At 36.8% G+C, this 16,248-nt stretch overlaps 1 protein-coding gene across 7 annotated transcripts in view; it reads right to left on the bottom strand.

Moving 5' to 3' along the window:
• Positions 1 to 16,248, bottom strand: part of myo16 (myosin XVI) — a 231,488-nt gene that overhangs the window by 163,064 nt on the left and 52,176 nt on the right. For all 7 annotated transcript variants that reach the window (XM_079881644.1, XM_079881643.1, XM_079881645.1 and 4 more), the window contains exon 2: positions 6,096 to 6,356. In XM_079881644.1, coding sequence (XP_079737770.1) covers positions 6,096 to 6,321 — 226 coding nt within the window. In that variant the 5' untranslated portion in view covers positions 6,322 to 6,356. The remainder of the gene's footprint in view (positions 1 to 6,095; positions 6,357 to 16,248) is intronic.

The following is a 16,248-nucleotide window of genomic DNA, read 5'->3' as shown; positions in this document are numbered from 1 at the left end:
CGATATGAAGACGGAAAGCTGCACAGAGGAAGACAAAGGAACAGATGGATGGAGTTTCAGGAGGTAGTAAAACATCACCACATACCGGCACCAGACTTCATAAGCACCAATCAAAACTGACCACCCTTTGCTAACCACTTACAATTAATCCCTATAAAATTAGGGTGTCCAATCCTGCTCCTAGAGGACCAACGTCCTACAGAGTTTAGCTCGGACCTGCACCTACAAACAAACAAACCTGAAAGTTTCTGATGATCCTGAAGAACTTGATTAGCTGGTTCAGGTGTCTTTAAAGGAGTAGTCCACTTTAAAATGAAAATTAGCCCATGGGCCACCCTGGGTATATATGGCTTTCTTCTTCAGACGAATACAATCAGAGTTATATTAAACACCCTGACGCTTCAGAGCTTTATAAATGGCAGTGAATTGCAACCAACAGATTGAAGCTCATAAAAGTCAATCTATCTATCCTAAAAGTGCTCCACATGGCTCCGGGGGGGGGGTTATGTAAGAAGATTATTCATATTTAACATGTTACGAAGTAAAATTCTAGCTTCCGAAACGGCCATTCGCAGTCTACTTGCGTCTAAAGTGCAACTTGTGAAGTCGGAAATTGCGATTCTCAATTTATCCTGAATCGTGCAGCTCTGCTGACTGGTTGTTCTTATGACACATGAATTGAGTAATATCTGGATTATAGTTACCAAAAAGATTTTAAATATGTCATCAAAGGCCAATTAAGGGGAGACACGGCAGGGAAAAACATCGTTTTTTTTCCCCTTCACTGGTCAATTTTGAGATTTTGGGCTATTTGTCTTCAATAAAAAAATTGCACTGGTTGCCAGTTGCCACTCGCATCAAATTCAAGTCACTGACGTTTGCCTACAGAGCATCCACTGGTTCTGCTCCCTTTTACTTTAACTCTTTACTTCAGACTTACGTGCCATCCAGGAACTTGCGCTCTGCAAGTGAATGGCGTCTTGTGGTGCCATCTCAAAGAGGCACAAAATCTCTTTCTCGGACCTTTACCATGACTGTTCCCTGCTGGTGGAATGATCTGCCTAACTCAACCAGAGCGGCTGAGTCCATAGCCACTTTTAAGAAACGGCTGAACCGACGCTTCTTTTTCGACAGCACTTGATCCAGTAATACTAACACTTTCTCTACTACTCTATTCTATTCTGTTCTATAACTATAAAAAAAAAAAAAAAAAAGTTCTGCGTTAGATTAAACTGAGAAGGGTCATAGCACTTGCATTTTGTTGTCCTACTGTTAGTTTAACTGCTTCTATTGTTCTCATTTGTAAGTCGCTTTGGATAAAAGCGTCTGCTAAATGAATAAATGTAAATGTAAATAACATGTCTTCTTTCAGACTTGTAGTGAAAAAAAGTATTTATTTTACTACACTTCCACATCCACCACATCCAATTCAGCACTCTTGGGTCTTAAACTAAAAATCTATTTTCGTCGGTAGATTTCTCCTATATTCAACAAAAGTTGGCGTTCTAAATCAACATGCTGCTCCGCGATCGCTGTCTGCACCCTGTCATCACATATACCGTTGGAAAGCTCTCTCTCTCTCTCTCTCTCTCTCCTGTAAAATGTTGTCGGATCCAAATATGGTAATTTCCTTTTTTATCAGCAACCAATTGTGAAAGTACAATGGGGCATTTAACTCTACAATGGGGCATGAAATCTCATTGGCTGATGTCAATTTGACAGGCCGTTTTCTCAAAATTGTTTTTTTCTCACACACTTTGAGCCAGAAATCTCCACTTCAGTAACACTTACATACACCAAACGTTCCAGTTGTATGCCCATCTATATTCTTAAGGTTTTGTTCATATATCATTCAAATTCTGATTTATACAACATTTTATAACTAAAAACGGGGCGAAAATTCTGATTAATGGAGTGATAAAAAGAGATATCCAAAAATCCCCTCTGTAAAAACCTTTGACTCTAATATGTCAACAAAATGAAACAAGAATTTTGAATCTGGCTTTATCCAATGTTCAGATTTCTCTTCTGGAATATATGCAAATTAGCGCATATTTAATGAGATAATCCCTAATTTGCATATGTAAACATAAATATTCTAAAAACTTGTAATACAAAAGATATTTGTCTTAAATGTCTGTAATCAACTGGGGAAGTTTCATGCTGATATCTATTAGCTAATCTTTTTTTCCTATTCACCTGGGGTGTCTCCCCTTAAAATCCAACAAACTATGTGATGGAGAACCAAAGAAATTGTGCATGGAACAAACGGTGTGGAGCAGATATAATAGATCAAACAGTAGGTATTTTTAATAATTAATATGGTTTTGTTGAAATGTTCATGACTGTTCCCCCCCTAATCTGTATCATCTGGGAAATGAGTTTGACTTTAAAATGCAGTACCTTCAGCTCTCCTTCATGATAAAGTTTTATGTTGCCTTGAGATGGATGGCACTACATTAAAAACGAGAGGCCTCGCTCACCTTTATCGTGCATAAGCAAAATGAGAACAGCTATGCCACTCCCTACCGCAAAGTCACAGACAGAAATAGCTGACTTGGGTTGAATTCATTTAGCTTCCACCATCACTCATAATGCAGAAGGTGGCCGCTCTGTGATTGTCACCCTGTCTCACACAAGCTCCTTTCCTCCCGCAAGCTCTTGATTAGATTACTTTTGCCTGTCCCAGGAGTGGCGCGCCACACTCTGAATATTAGCTTTTTGACTGGCCCATAATCAGCTTGAGGAATGATCTAATACTCTGCAGCTAATGGCAACTTCTGTGACGGCTCGCCTTTCTGGAAATTAATTTGGCCTTTTTCAACAACTTGTCCGCTGACTAAGCCACTCCTCCCTCCCTCCATGCAATACAAACACACTCAAACTCACTCATACACAGACAACACATTCTTTTTCAATTCTCTACTTTTAGTGTCACTATTTAGAGACAATTGCATTTTAGAATTGTTTGGGGTGATTTCCCGGGGTGTTCTTTTCCCCACCCATGTACACTGCCATTCAAAAGTTTGGGAAGAATCTGCAGGAAAAATAAAGTGTAACAAGTGTGTACATTGATGCATTGGACTAAATGCACAGGTAAATACACAATATGATCAATTCTGTTGTGCCCTGTATGTTTTGGTATCACTTTACAATCAGGTTCCTTTTGGTTGACATTAGTTAATTACATTAGTTAACATAAACAGATGAAAAATATTTCTAGAGAAAGTAATAACCTTAGTAACACTTTTGTTTAGGGTCCAGTTCTCACTATGAACTAGTTGCTTATTAGCATGCATATTACTAATGACTTAATGCCTTATTCTGCATGACCATACTCTACATCCCTTAATCCTAATACCTAAATTTAACAACTACCTTAATAAGCAGTAATTATGAGTTTATTGAGCAAAATCATAGTTAATAGTTAGGTAATAGTGAGAATTTAACATTTACCAATACATTATTAAAACCAAATGTTGTATCTGTTAATATTTAATGGACCTGAGCTATAACAAATGAACTAGGGCATTTGTTTATTTGCCGGCAACCCATCAAAATAAAATCTTGATGTATACCATTTGAAAATGAAGAAATTAAGGTGTAAATATTAGGATTATAATTTTACAGTAAAATTAAATTAATACTACTGTAAAATGAAGAGAAATGAACATCGAGAAATAAAATGATGGTGTACAAAATATTTCTTAATGTGTAATGCATTTAATGCTAATTACAAACACATAATAATCATTATTTTATAGCCATATTGAATAGAGTAAATGTGGCCTATTCCAAGTCAAGAGTTTACTTATGGCTTGAGTTGGTTCTAGTAAAGAAACCCAAGTATGAACAAACAAATCTTTCAAGTTTTTCCCAAACCATTTAGCCCTAAAAGGATTTGCACTTAAAGAAAGTCTTCAGAGTAAAAGTACTTTTTTTTTTAGCTATTTTTTCCACAACGCAGATGCATTTCCCAACAAAATCACCCCAATCATTCTAGAAGGATTAATTATTTCTAAATAGAGCTTTCATGTCATCTGGTGAAACCTCCTGCGTTTAAAATATTGCAATGTCAGGTGTTTTTTTTTTTTTTTTTCAATAGGGTACAGCCCTACAATCAACAGTCATATTTTTATTAAAGTCCCCCTGTGGTGAAAATCAAGGTTTTAATGTTGTTTACATGTCTATGTGGTGTTTTTAATGTGCTTTAAGAGAAACCATGTGTAAATTCACAAGTCAACACCATTGCTGAGTATTTTCTCCTTAAAACTGCAGTGACCCAAAGATGTGTTTTGAAGCGTGTTTCTGGCGTCATAAACTACCTTGTAACCAATCACGTCAACGTGTGATCATCAACGAGTGGATCTCTGAGCTGGTGTGAATGAGTGAAGGCTGGGATAATTTGCATATTCATAGAACCGCGTATACTAAATGAGGCAAGGGTGCAGAGTTACATTTAAGCTTTTTCAAGGCATGAAGAAATTATTTTCAAGGAAAAAATGCTTAAATGTGTCAATTTGGCGATCAAAGAGGAGTTTTAAGGGATAAAACGATTGACTACAGGGGGACTTTAACTAATGCTAACAAAGATTAATAAATGCTGTAACAAATATAATGGTCATTGTTAATGCAAAGTTAACTAAGGAATAATTATTGTAAAGTGTTACTGACTGCTCAAGAACGTCCGGTGTCAACGACCACTTAGATAGCATATATGCAGCATTTTTGAGTGACTTATTGGCAGTGTTGGGCAAGTTACTTTAAAAATGTAATTAGTTATAGTTACTAGTTACTTCTCACAAAATGTAACTGAGTTAGTAACTGAGTTACATCATTACAAAAGTAACTAATTACCAGGGAAAGTAACTATTGCGTTACTTAAAAAAAAAAAGTTAAATGAATTAAATGGACACTAAATAGAATAAATTATTATTATAAAATATTGTACACTAATTCACACTATTTTAATGTTAATTTGGTGTGGGACATTGTGAGAGACACCTATTACCTTAAATATTAAAATGTTATCTTTACTATGGAACAACAAAACAATAGAAGGTTTAGAACTTTTAATATTTATTGCCCAGTCAACAACTGGCCAAGAAATAAGTCTAAAAATAAATGATGCTTCTTAAGAAATGTACCAAAAATAAATAAACAGTAATAAAAAATATACATACACATACACTCTTTGTAGTGCAAATTAAAATGATAAAACTCACACACCTTTACAACTAGCCTACTTGAAGTATTTTCTTCCTCACGAAAGTAAGCAGTTTAACAAAATGTGCTCTCAATATAATACTGAACAATGTACCAAAATAAACAATAATAATAAAATATAATTTTGGGGGGGTTTATTTCTAGAGAACTTCACCATCAGAGGTTATTGAAGCCAAATTCTAGTCGTGTTTGCCGCACGTGTTCACAACCGGTCAGATGTGTTCTGGGAACGTTCTCTGCAGGTTATTTTGGAGTTTTGTTTCATATGTAAACTAATTAAAACATTGCAGATGATACCAATATGCTACAGATATTATTCAAATGCTGAAGTGTGTAATTTATTTATAAACAAACTATATTATGCTCGAACACATTCGGTCTCTCTCGCGCACTTCCGAGCGCGCTCTCCAACATACACACCGGTCTCTCTCGGACACATCGGTCTCTCTCGCGCACTTTCGAGCGCGCTCTCCAACACATCGGTCTCTCTCGCTCACTTCCGAGCGCGCTCTCCAACGGTCTCTCTCGCGCACTTTCAAGGGCGCTCGCGGCGTTCGCCTCGCTTTTGTTCGCCTTGCTCTCGCCTTGACTCGCCATGACTGCCGGTCTGCCGCACATAATTAATTTTAAAAAGTAACGGACAACGCACCATATGGTACCGGTAACGGAGTTAATTTATTTAAAAAGTAATGCGTTACAGTATTAGTTACTGTCAAAAGTAACTGAGTTACAGTAACGCGTTACTAGTAACGCGTTACTGCCCAACACTGCTTATTGGTATTTGATCAGCATTGTAATTTGCTAGTGAGAAATTAATAAATTTACAACATGAAACCAAGATAACAGATAAAGAAACAGAAGTTTCTTACCCTCTTTGTCATCGTGTCGTATGATGGCATCCTGGATGACGTCTGAAACGGTAAAGCTGATCCTCTGTTTTTTGCGGTTGGTGGGCCGGGGCTTGGGGAAGCTCTGTTTCTGTAGTGTCCGTTCTCGTTCGTAGTAGACCCGCAGCTGCTCGCAACGCATGCGTCTGACCAGCCTCTGACGCTGGCCCAACGGCAGAGACTCCAGCAGACACTGGTCTATCTCCATGTTCTGCCTGAACACGTTACATAGCTGAAAACAACCTGGACAGAGAGACAGAAGAGAGAAAGTGGGCTTGTAAGCGGTAGTTGCTTAGGCTGTCAATGGAAGGACAGAAAGCTCTCAGGTTTCACAAAAATGATCTTCATTTGTGTTCCGAAGATGAACGAATATCTTACGGTTTTGGAACGAAATAAGGTTGAGTAATTGATGACAGAATTTTCATTTTAGGGTGAACTAACCATATAAATAAATGCTGTTCTTTTGAACTTTCTATTCAAAGAATCCTGAAAAAAACACACCATATTTTCCACAAAAATAGTAAGCAGCACCGTTTTTTAATTTATTTTTTATTTATTTGTGCTCTAAAAACCATTTATTTTTAATCAATATCAGCATAATATAATCATTTCTGAAGGATAGTGTGACTGAAGACAGGAGTAATGATGCTGAACATTCAGCTTTGCCATCACAGGAATAAATTACATTATAAAATATATTCAAATAGATAACAGTTGTTTTAAATTTTAATATTTCACAATTATTGTATTTGATTACATAAAGTCTAAGAAATGTTACAGTTTAAAACAACTGTTATCTATTTGAATTTTTACTGACTTCATTTTGATTATATTATTCATTTTTAATCATACTAAGTTCAGGATTCTCTAATTCTGGTCTTGCATTCTATATAGAACAGATAGTATGTAAATTAGCATGCAGTCTTTATCTCCTATGCTTAGACACTAAAGCCAGGACAAAACTGATGCCAGACAGATAGGTCAGTGTATTCCTCAAAGCTCAGTCTATTTAAGCATTATCTGGCACACACTGCTGAGTAGCGTGTCTGTTTAACCTTGAATCTCTCCACGCATGGCAGCAGAGAGACTGAATTATCATGACTCGGCATTTCTCCTGCAGTAGAACGACGGGACAAAGCTACAAACCCAGTGCCCTCCCTGTACACATTAATGTAAAGAACTGCCGAACGCTCTGGGACTGCAGGGGGCTGTAAATAAAGGAGAAAATGGCACCCACTGTGAGAGACATATACAATACTGTAGGTTATGGTAGGGCTGGGAATTTATTAAACAATTTATCCAAGAGAATGCAATTAAATTATTGAGTAAATTATGGAAAAGTGGAATAACAAACACTGCGGGACTAATAAACGTTACCCCTTATTAACATAGACCTGTATGCCCAGCAAACGCATTGATTCACAAACGCAACCACTAAACAAACCAAACCATCAGTAAACCCTCAGTATACAGAAAGTCAAGGCTTGCGAGCCTTAGTGCTCAATTCCGATTTGCTACTCAGATCAGATTTTTTTTGTATAGCTGTTCACATTATTGTTGTAAATGTGGCCAATGTCAGATTCCAGAGTGAACACATCATGGTCCTGGACCGACCCACATGTGCAAAAGAACCATGAAAAGACATCACGCAGCACGCTATCATACCGAGGTAAACACGGAGGACATTAAAGTTTGCGATTACTTGTGTGATCTGCCGTGGAAGGCAGATCACTGCAAATTTATGCACAGGCAATATGAGGATGTGAAAAAGAGAGGAGAGTTTTTAAACATTTATGATACGAGCCCTAATGTTTCGCTTGTGAGCTGTCACTGTAATACTTATGAGTTATGGACACATCAACATACCTCAACTGACTACCTTTCAAAACTCACTTGATAACTTTGGGAATGTAAAATCTGACTCCCATGAGTACAGAATTGTGATGAATGTTGATCGAGAGTGACATGAAAGTCGCATGAATTCCAATTTGGCTGTTCAGACTGTGGTCGCATTAAAAAAACATCTGAACTGTATCGGATTTAGGACCACATATGGAAGTGGCCCAAATCGTAATTGAAAAGATCTTGGTTTGTGCTGTTCAAACTGTCAAGAGAAAAACAGATCTGAGTCACATTTGAGCAAAACAATTGGATTTGGGCCAAATTTGCCAGCAGTCTGAATGTGGCCTTACTTGTGCTCCATCTATCCATTTTTTAATGGTAAAAAGTAAGCAGAAGTAGCAAATTATCATCATCTAAATATCAAAATGAACTCATTTATAGTAGTGATCGACCAATATATATATCCGAGCCCGCCATATATCAGCTAATATTTGCCTTTTTTATTTTTATTATAGCCATTGATGGATAAGATTTCCTGTTTTGCTGAGAGTCGAAAGCAGGATTTTTATTAGTATATGGTCTTTATTTTGTCTAAATTTTTAGACAGAAATGTTAAATAAAAAAGTTAACTATATATTAAATGTTTAATATCATTTGTCTTTCTATTAGTAATACTTTTTTTAGTAACTTTTTAACATTTCTTTATTTGTGAAAAAAAAATAAAAAATACTATAATAGGATTACAGAATCATGAAATAATGTGCAAATCTGATTATTTTACAGGATTTGTCCCCCATTAAGTTATTTTTTATTATTATTTTGATTAATTTTCAAATTAGTTTGAAAAAAATTCTAGTTTAGAAATATGATGTAAAATAAATATAAATTTAATTGCAGCATGTATTGTTTACTATCTTTATCTGCTATTTTTATTTACCCTGCTCTCTAAGCCATTAAAAAAAATAATCCAATTGGTCGACCACTAATTTATATACTACATGGCATATTTTTGCTTGATTTAAAAAAAAAAAAAAAAAAAAAAAAAAAATCCCACCCCTTTTCCTGCGTCCAAAACCACATACTATTACTATTTAGTAGGTACTGCATTTGGTTGGAAACTTACTTCGCAACTGTTTAAAAAAAAGTATGTTCTATATAGTATGAATGCATGTAGTATGAATGAAATTCGGACGAACTACTGTACATTTGTAATGTTGTCATTGTCATGTGACATCAGGGTACTGTTCGCCTACTGTTTTTTGAATACTATACAGACATACTACTTCACTCACATACTATTTTTCGCATACTATATAGAATGGAAGTAGGCATATTCGGACACAAAGCATGAGTCTTTTAGCCTGGGTTTCCCCATGCTGCCTTGCGCGCAGCGCGATTTTATTCACGCTGCTAGACAGCCTGGACACCATGGACCAGATTTTCCCCTCAAAAAGGGAACCAATCACAGAACGGGGAGGGAGGCAAGACGATGACGACGTCTATGCGACACACCGAAGCAGTTTGTTTATATCTATGGATCCAACATGGCATCAGACGCGAAGTTACCTTTCGATGCAGCCTTAGATAGTGTTCTAAGTAGTTTAGAACGCAAGTTTATTTGTCTTCTTCCTCGTCGAATTTCTGTCGCTCTACATACGTCATCTGGTATAATTGAAACGATTGGCTATGAGCTACGTGCAGGCGCATTTGATAGACATTCGTATCGCCCAATAAATGGTTCTGGGCATTCGTAAACCACGCCTCAAATACGAGAAAATGAACATGTGGTTCCCAGACCACGTCTCAATGAGAAAGAGGTCTGACGTTAGCCAGGCTATGAGTCTTTATTTTTACTTTAAAGGGGTGGTTCAGGATTTTCGACATCGGACCTCATTTTCAAGTGAGCCTGGTTGTTATTCATCAGTGGAGACAGTTTTCAAAAAAATTCATCCAGTCCTTACTTTTGGATAGTTCGCCGGTGCTAGGCTAGCGCGAGTCAACGGTGCACGTTAGCCTGCCATTAAAAACAGTTTTACCCACTCCACAGTACACCAAAAGCAAATAAATTATAACGCCAGACTATCGATGTAAATGTCTGTTGAGAGAATAATGTTAGAAATCAAACTACCCTTTCATCACATTGCATTAGTTATAATTTGTTCCCTGTATTTATAAGCAGTCTACAGCAGCGGCGGAGTTATATTTGGTTACCTAGGAAACCGAGAGAGCCGGTCCACATAACAATCACGCAAGTGTATTTACCTGCCGCTGACACTCATCCCTAAAGTTACAGAGTATCTACATAGGACTATGGCCACATTTGAAAGCTATGACAATGTTTCAGACTTTGGAGACGATGAAGACGAGGAATGTGTTTTATTCAACGAACCGTATATGTTTGAGCCGGAATACACAGACGAAGAATTACTCGAGATGGATGCTAAAAGGAGCCACAGTTGGCTTCTTTCTTGATCTCTGATTGGTAATTTGTGGAAACATTTTGTTGACCATCTATTTTGTTTATTTTTACAATTTCGAAAGGCACACCGAATTACCATTTTGCCAGTTTATTAGTTTAAAAGTATGTTGAATATCGCTGGAGAATGCTGCTACTAATACTAGCTAGCTAGACGTAAGCTACCGACTGTAGTGCGCTTCTGTTCTGTGTTTACTTTTCGGCGCAGTACTAATAACTGGAGCAAAGTAAAATTCCGCCGCTGCTGGGAAACTACTTCCTGTAAATGTAATGCGATAATTGAGATACAAGAGTACTTTGATTTCTAACATTATTCTCTCAATAGACATTTACATCGATAGTCTGGCGTTATAATTTATTTGCTTTTGGTGTACTGTGGAGTGGGTAAAACTGTTTTTAATGGCAGGCTAACGTGCACCGTTGACTCGCGCTAGCCTAGCACCGGCGAACTATGCAACTGGAAGGACTGGGTGAATTTTTTTGAAAACTGTCTCCACTGATGAATAACAACCAGGCTCACTTGAAAATGAGGTCCGATGTCGAAAATCCTGAACCACCCCTTTAAGATGTGCTGGACATTCCCATTTCACTCACAGCCACACGTGGATGTATCACCATTTACATTTAAAAGGACATTTTTATCCTGATAAATAATTGAAGTTTTGAAACTTCAGATTGGCTGCCCTTCTCAAGGATCATTTGCTGCTCATTCTCTCACACATCTCATCCTCAGCCTGAAGCTGAGCCGGATGCACACATCATGCATTATGAAGTCATTCACCACCCATCTAACCCAGAGAGAGATGAATAAGAAATATCCACAGATGAGCTCACGTTAGAAGAGAGGCGTGTGAGTGAGTGAGTCCAAATGAGAGCTAAAAAAAAAAAAATGAAGATGAATTACAAAGAAGTGCCCACATCAACAAGGTCAAGTAAGCTCCATCAAAGCAATCAAGAGAACATCAATCCCTTCCTCAAGGCTGTGTTTTAGGGAACCAAAGCGAGAAGGACAACTTCTCTTTTTAGCCTATCAGACACGCTGTTGTGCAAATCTGTAATTACTCAGATAATTCAGGTCACCAGAAGCCCTTCAGCCAGGGAAATAAAAGTTTGAAAGTCTGCCTTTGTAGACAAATTAAAGAGGTAGCACTTTCTGCTCTCTATCTTCCATTAACACACACACACACTCTCAGTCTCTTAGGGTTCTAACACGCAAGTTAAACTGAGCCAAAAACCCCATTGACAATACTGCCCCTTTCTCAGAGTCACAAGGACATCAATCATATTATTCTATAAATGAAACGGCATCTGATGAAGACTGAATGGTCTGTTATATTCTGTTCTATTCAGTCATCAGAACGAATCATGACAGAAACGATATGTTCTGTTCTATTCTATGAACAGAAGAATATATTATGTTCCGTTACGCCTAATATAGTTCAAAAGTTTTAAAATGTTTTTGAAAGAAGCATCTTATGATCACCAAGACCATTTATTCAATCAAAGATACAGTAAAAAAAAAAAAAAAAAAAATTATATATATATATATATATAATAATAATAATAATAATAATAATAATGTGAAACAGCATAATATAAAATAACTGTTCTCTGTGATGGCAAAGCTAAATTGTTAACCTATTAGTCCAGTCTTCAGTGTCACATGATCCTTTGTATGTGCTGATTTGTGGCTCAAAAAACATTTCAAATTATCATCAATTTTGAAAACAGTTGTGCTACTTAATGTTTTTGTGGAAACCATGATACATTTTTCTGGATTATCTGATAAATAGAAACTTTGGTCCCCATCTAGCAACTAACTACTTTGTAACTTGTACTTCTTGTGTTGATGTTGTATTGCAAAACACGTTTGCTGCCAATGAGGTGGGATACATGTAAGTTTAGGGACAGGTTTGGTGATATGGGAAGGTTTAAGGGTGGGTTAAGGGGTAATTGAAGGGTCAACAGTGTAATTATAGATGTAAAATAAACATTTTGTAAGATTGGGAAACACTGCCATAGAATCCAGAACTCTTTCCTATCCTATATATTCTACAGTGTAAAGACAGATTGGACATGGAAGGTGATGCTAACAAAAGGAAATTATAATTCTGTTAGACAAAATGTCCATTCCACAACCTGTTCATATGGTCCATCTACACCACAGATCTCCTCTAACCCTCACAGTCCTAGTCTCTAAGGACATAAGAGGTCAGACACATAACATTTAAAAAGGCAATTTGAAGTAATAGACTATGGGGACCTTTTATAGCTGTGAGTGAAAGTAGTGATTCAGTAATCTAATTTGACTTCTAAACCATAAAATTGGAACACCGCTGCTGAGCTTTATTGGATCTCCAGGTCAATTGGTGAAGAAAATGCATTAACATTATTTAAACTTCAAAGACAACGACTGTAATCTTTTACGGAAACCCAAAAGCACAAAACGACAGACAACTACAGCAAAACTTTTTCTATTAAACTGCCTTTATGCTTTTTTGAATATTACCTTTAATGCAGTGTTTAATAGGCATTTCTGAATGTAAAAGGTCTGCAAAGTTTTAAACGTCAAAGTGCACGACAATTAAAGTTACTGTCTCCTAAAAGAAAGAATCAATTCTGAACTGCCAAAACGAGTCGCCGGCAATTGCAGTCTCACTTCCTGTTATATACCCAAGTAACAATCTAGCAAATTTGCATAATGCTATATGGTCTTCATTTACTGCCAACGAACAACATCTACTTTGACCCACCCTCAAACACTGTGGTTGTACCTGAGACCTGGAAGAGTTTGATTCGTGTTGTCGACACGATCCACTTTGCATGCAGTTAAAAAGGATGAGGACTCGTGCTAGAATTGAAATAGGAAAAAAAAAATAAAAAATAAAAACACACACCATAATACTGTTCGTATTGAGGAGGCCACAGTAATGGGCGTCAAGGCCTGTTCACACCAAGAACAATAACTATAAAGATAACTAAAACGATAACTATATTTGTGTCCACACCAACAAATGATATAAGTCTGTTTATTCTAAGCTGTTTTTGCTGTTCTTGTTGCATTTACAAGGCTTTAACCAGCAGAGGTCCTCAGCATGCTATCTTTCGAGTCAATCTAGCTAGTGTAATCGACAGTGAATTTAGCTGAAGTAGTCAATATAGTGGAATACAAATAACGCCTAGTCTTTTTCACAGCAACTTCAAAGGAAGTAAGACAATGTTGTCAAAACTAGCGCTGGATACCTGAGGTAATTTTATGGCCTTTGCTAGCCTGGCATAATGATCTCATCTCCGTTAAAGGGTAACTCTCGCCAAATTGCAACCTAGGCAATTTTTGTTAATCTACCAGAGTCAAACATTCGTGGTGGCTGGAATTTTGTCAATCTCCGAATGCAACGATGCATTCGGAGATTGACTACTTTTGACTGACAAAATTCCAGCCACCGGAAACACTAAATGATAAAGTGAGTTGTACAAAATCTTTCTTTTTAGTAAACTCTGTGTACACAAACAATGTAGTCAATGCTCGAGTTCATGTGTAGAGCCCCTGGTGATACTTTAAGCACAGTTTCATGTTGTGTCGAGCCTCCTTAGTGTTTTAAAAATAGCGTTTTAATATTTGTTTTAATATTTTGATGTCATCACTGTAGTGCCCCTAGCACTCCCATTCAAAAGGCATTTTGACCAAAAACGAAAATACGGTCAATCTTAAAAGTGGCGTTTCCATTCTAATTATGCTTTTACGCAAATGTTTGACTTGGGTAGATTAACAAAAATAGCCTAGGTTGCAATTTGGCGAGAGTTACCCTTTAATACTTCTCACTATTTATTTTGAGGGTATGACCGATTGTTTTCCATACTGTAGATCCATTTTCTTTAAAGTATCCTTGAAAAGGAGGATTGACTTGTCCAACAGTGGTGGATTTTTCTGGACCTCTGCGATGAACTTCTCCACAATGTCATCTGCCATTTTAAATGCACAATCTCTTAAATTCGAATGGATTCTGATTGGCTGTCGGCGTTTTATCGTTCAACAGCTGGAAAAAAAAAAGAAAAAAAAAAAGAAAAAAAAAACATTCTGAATGTGATTCATACGATATCATTCCTCTATATCGTTATCATTACAGTTGCAGCTGTGGGGTGGACTCTGCAATTCTTTTATATTTATAAAGATTTTTGGAACTATATCTTAATCGTTATCTTTAGTTATCATTCTTGGTGTGAACGGGCATTTAGACCAATCACAACAGACGTACCCATATGACCAATCAGAGCAGAGTAGGTTTACTCAAGGAATTTAAAGAGAGACTGAATCTTTAAACAAACCGTTTCAGAATCTCTGAGAAATGAGGTGATGTGCAATGTATTTTTATGAGAAACTTAAAGTGCTTTTAACTTTGAATGCATGCATTTCTATTGTAGGAGACCTCCAAAACAAAATTATGAACCTTTAAATGCATAATAGAGGCACTTTTTAAGTCAAATAGTACATGTTTACAATCAGATGCCAGAAGACCTTGAGATAAAAACAACCATTTGAAACTGGGCAGTACTGGCTAGCTGAGCTGGTTATTAAGAACTGGATACGGCAAAAGTAAAAATGCATTTAATCAGTATATCTGTCCTTTTTTTAGTACAAATCATAAATGTTTAGAAAAAAAAAAAAAGAAAAAAAAGATAAAGAAATCATTTTTTTTGTGAAGAACATTGTGTCTTTCTCTGAGTTGAGAGGAGCTGTACTCTGAGCAGTGATGATAATCAGACACCAGCGGAGGAGAGAGAGCATGACTGATGCTTTCAATCTGCTCTGGGAGAGATAACTATCTGCTTACAGCATTACACCTGTTACAAACGGACACTGAAGAACACATATGCCATACTTCATTGAGGCGATTTGCATATTGTCTGGTTTACTCTGTATTACACTGTGGGGCACATGCGAGGGGAGGGGTGAGATGTTAAACAAAGTGGCATATGGAATGCGTGAACTTGATAAGAGCAGTTTTAAGTCTAAACACAGCCTCAGGACAAAAGACAAAAAACAGAGAATGTGAGAGAAAGACATGACCTGTTGATCCCAAACTACAACTGACTTAAGGGCAAACTAGACTAAACAAGTCTAGAATAATATATTACTGTTTAATTGTTAAATGTATACTATTACACACCTAATTATATTTTCTATATTTTATATTAATATATAATAATGTCACAAAACCGAACACCTTTATATTTATTTATTTTTATTGTTTGGGGGAAACCGTAATTTTCAGGATTCTTTGACAAATAGAAAGATCAAAAGAACCGCATTTTTTAAATAGAAAGCTTTTGTAACATTTCACATGTATTTACTGTCACTTTTCATTAGTTTAAAGCACCCAAGATTAATTTCTACATTAAAAATCATGCCATCAGTTCCTGGTGACTTTGCCAGAAGAACAAATATTTTATATTCTACTCCCTTCCCCATTTCAACATCTCTCGCCAAGATCTGCAACAGAATGGGATGCACAAATAGAATTATTCATCCTTCCAATCTTGTTTCTTTCTTCATTCTGAACTTCATAGAGGAAAGCAGCAGCCAGGCTCCCTCTTCTCTGCTGACTCAGTCTCTACTCTGATAAGACTGTGAAGATTAAAGACATTTTAAAAGAAGCTCCGGCACTGCAGTTAAATAAGCCTTTGGTTGTAAAAGGATCCAATTACCCTAAAATCAGTTCCATAGCTTCACTTCTTTTGTCTCTCCCCAGGAACGCTACTGTAGAAGAGCTAAGAAGAGCTACGACACAAACCCCGGAGGAACCAGATGAAATCTTC

Source organism: Squalius cephalus (genome assembly GCF_949319135.1).
Source record: "Squalius cephalus genome assembly, chromosome: 9".
In the NCBI taxonomy this organism is placed as follows: domain Eukaryota; kingdom Metazoa; phylum Chordata; class Actinopteri; order Cypriniformes; family Leuciscidae; genus Squalius; species Squalius cephalus.
Note: the sequence above shows the minus strand (reverse complement) of the source record. Positions and strands in the feature narration are given on the sequence as shown.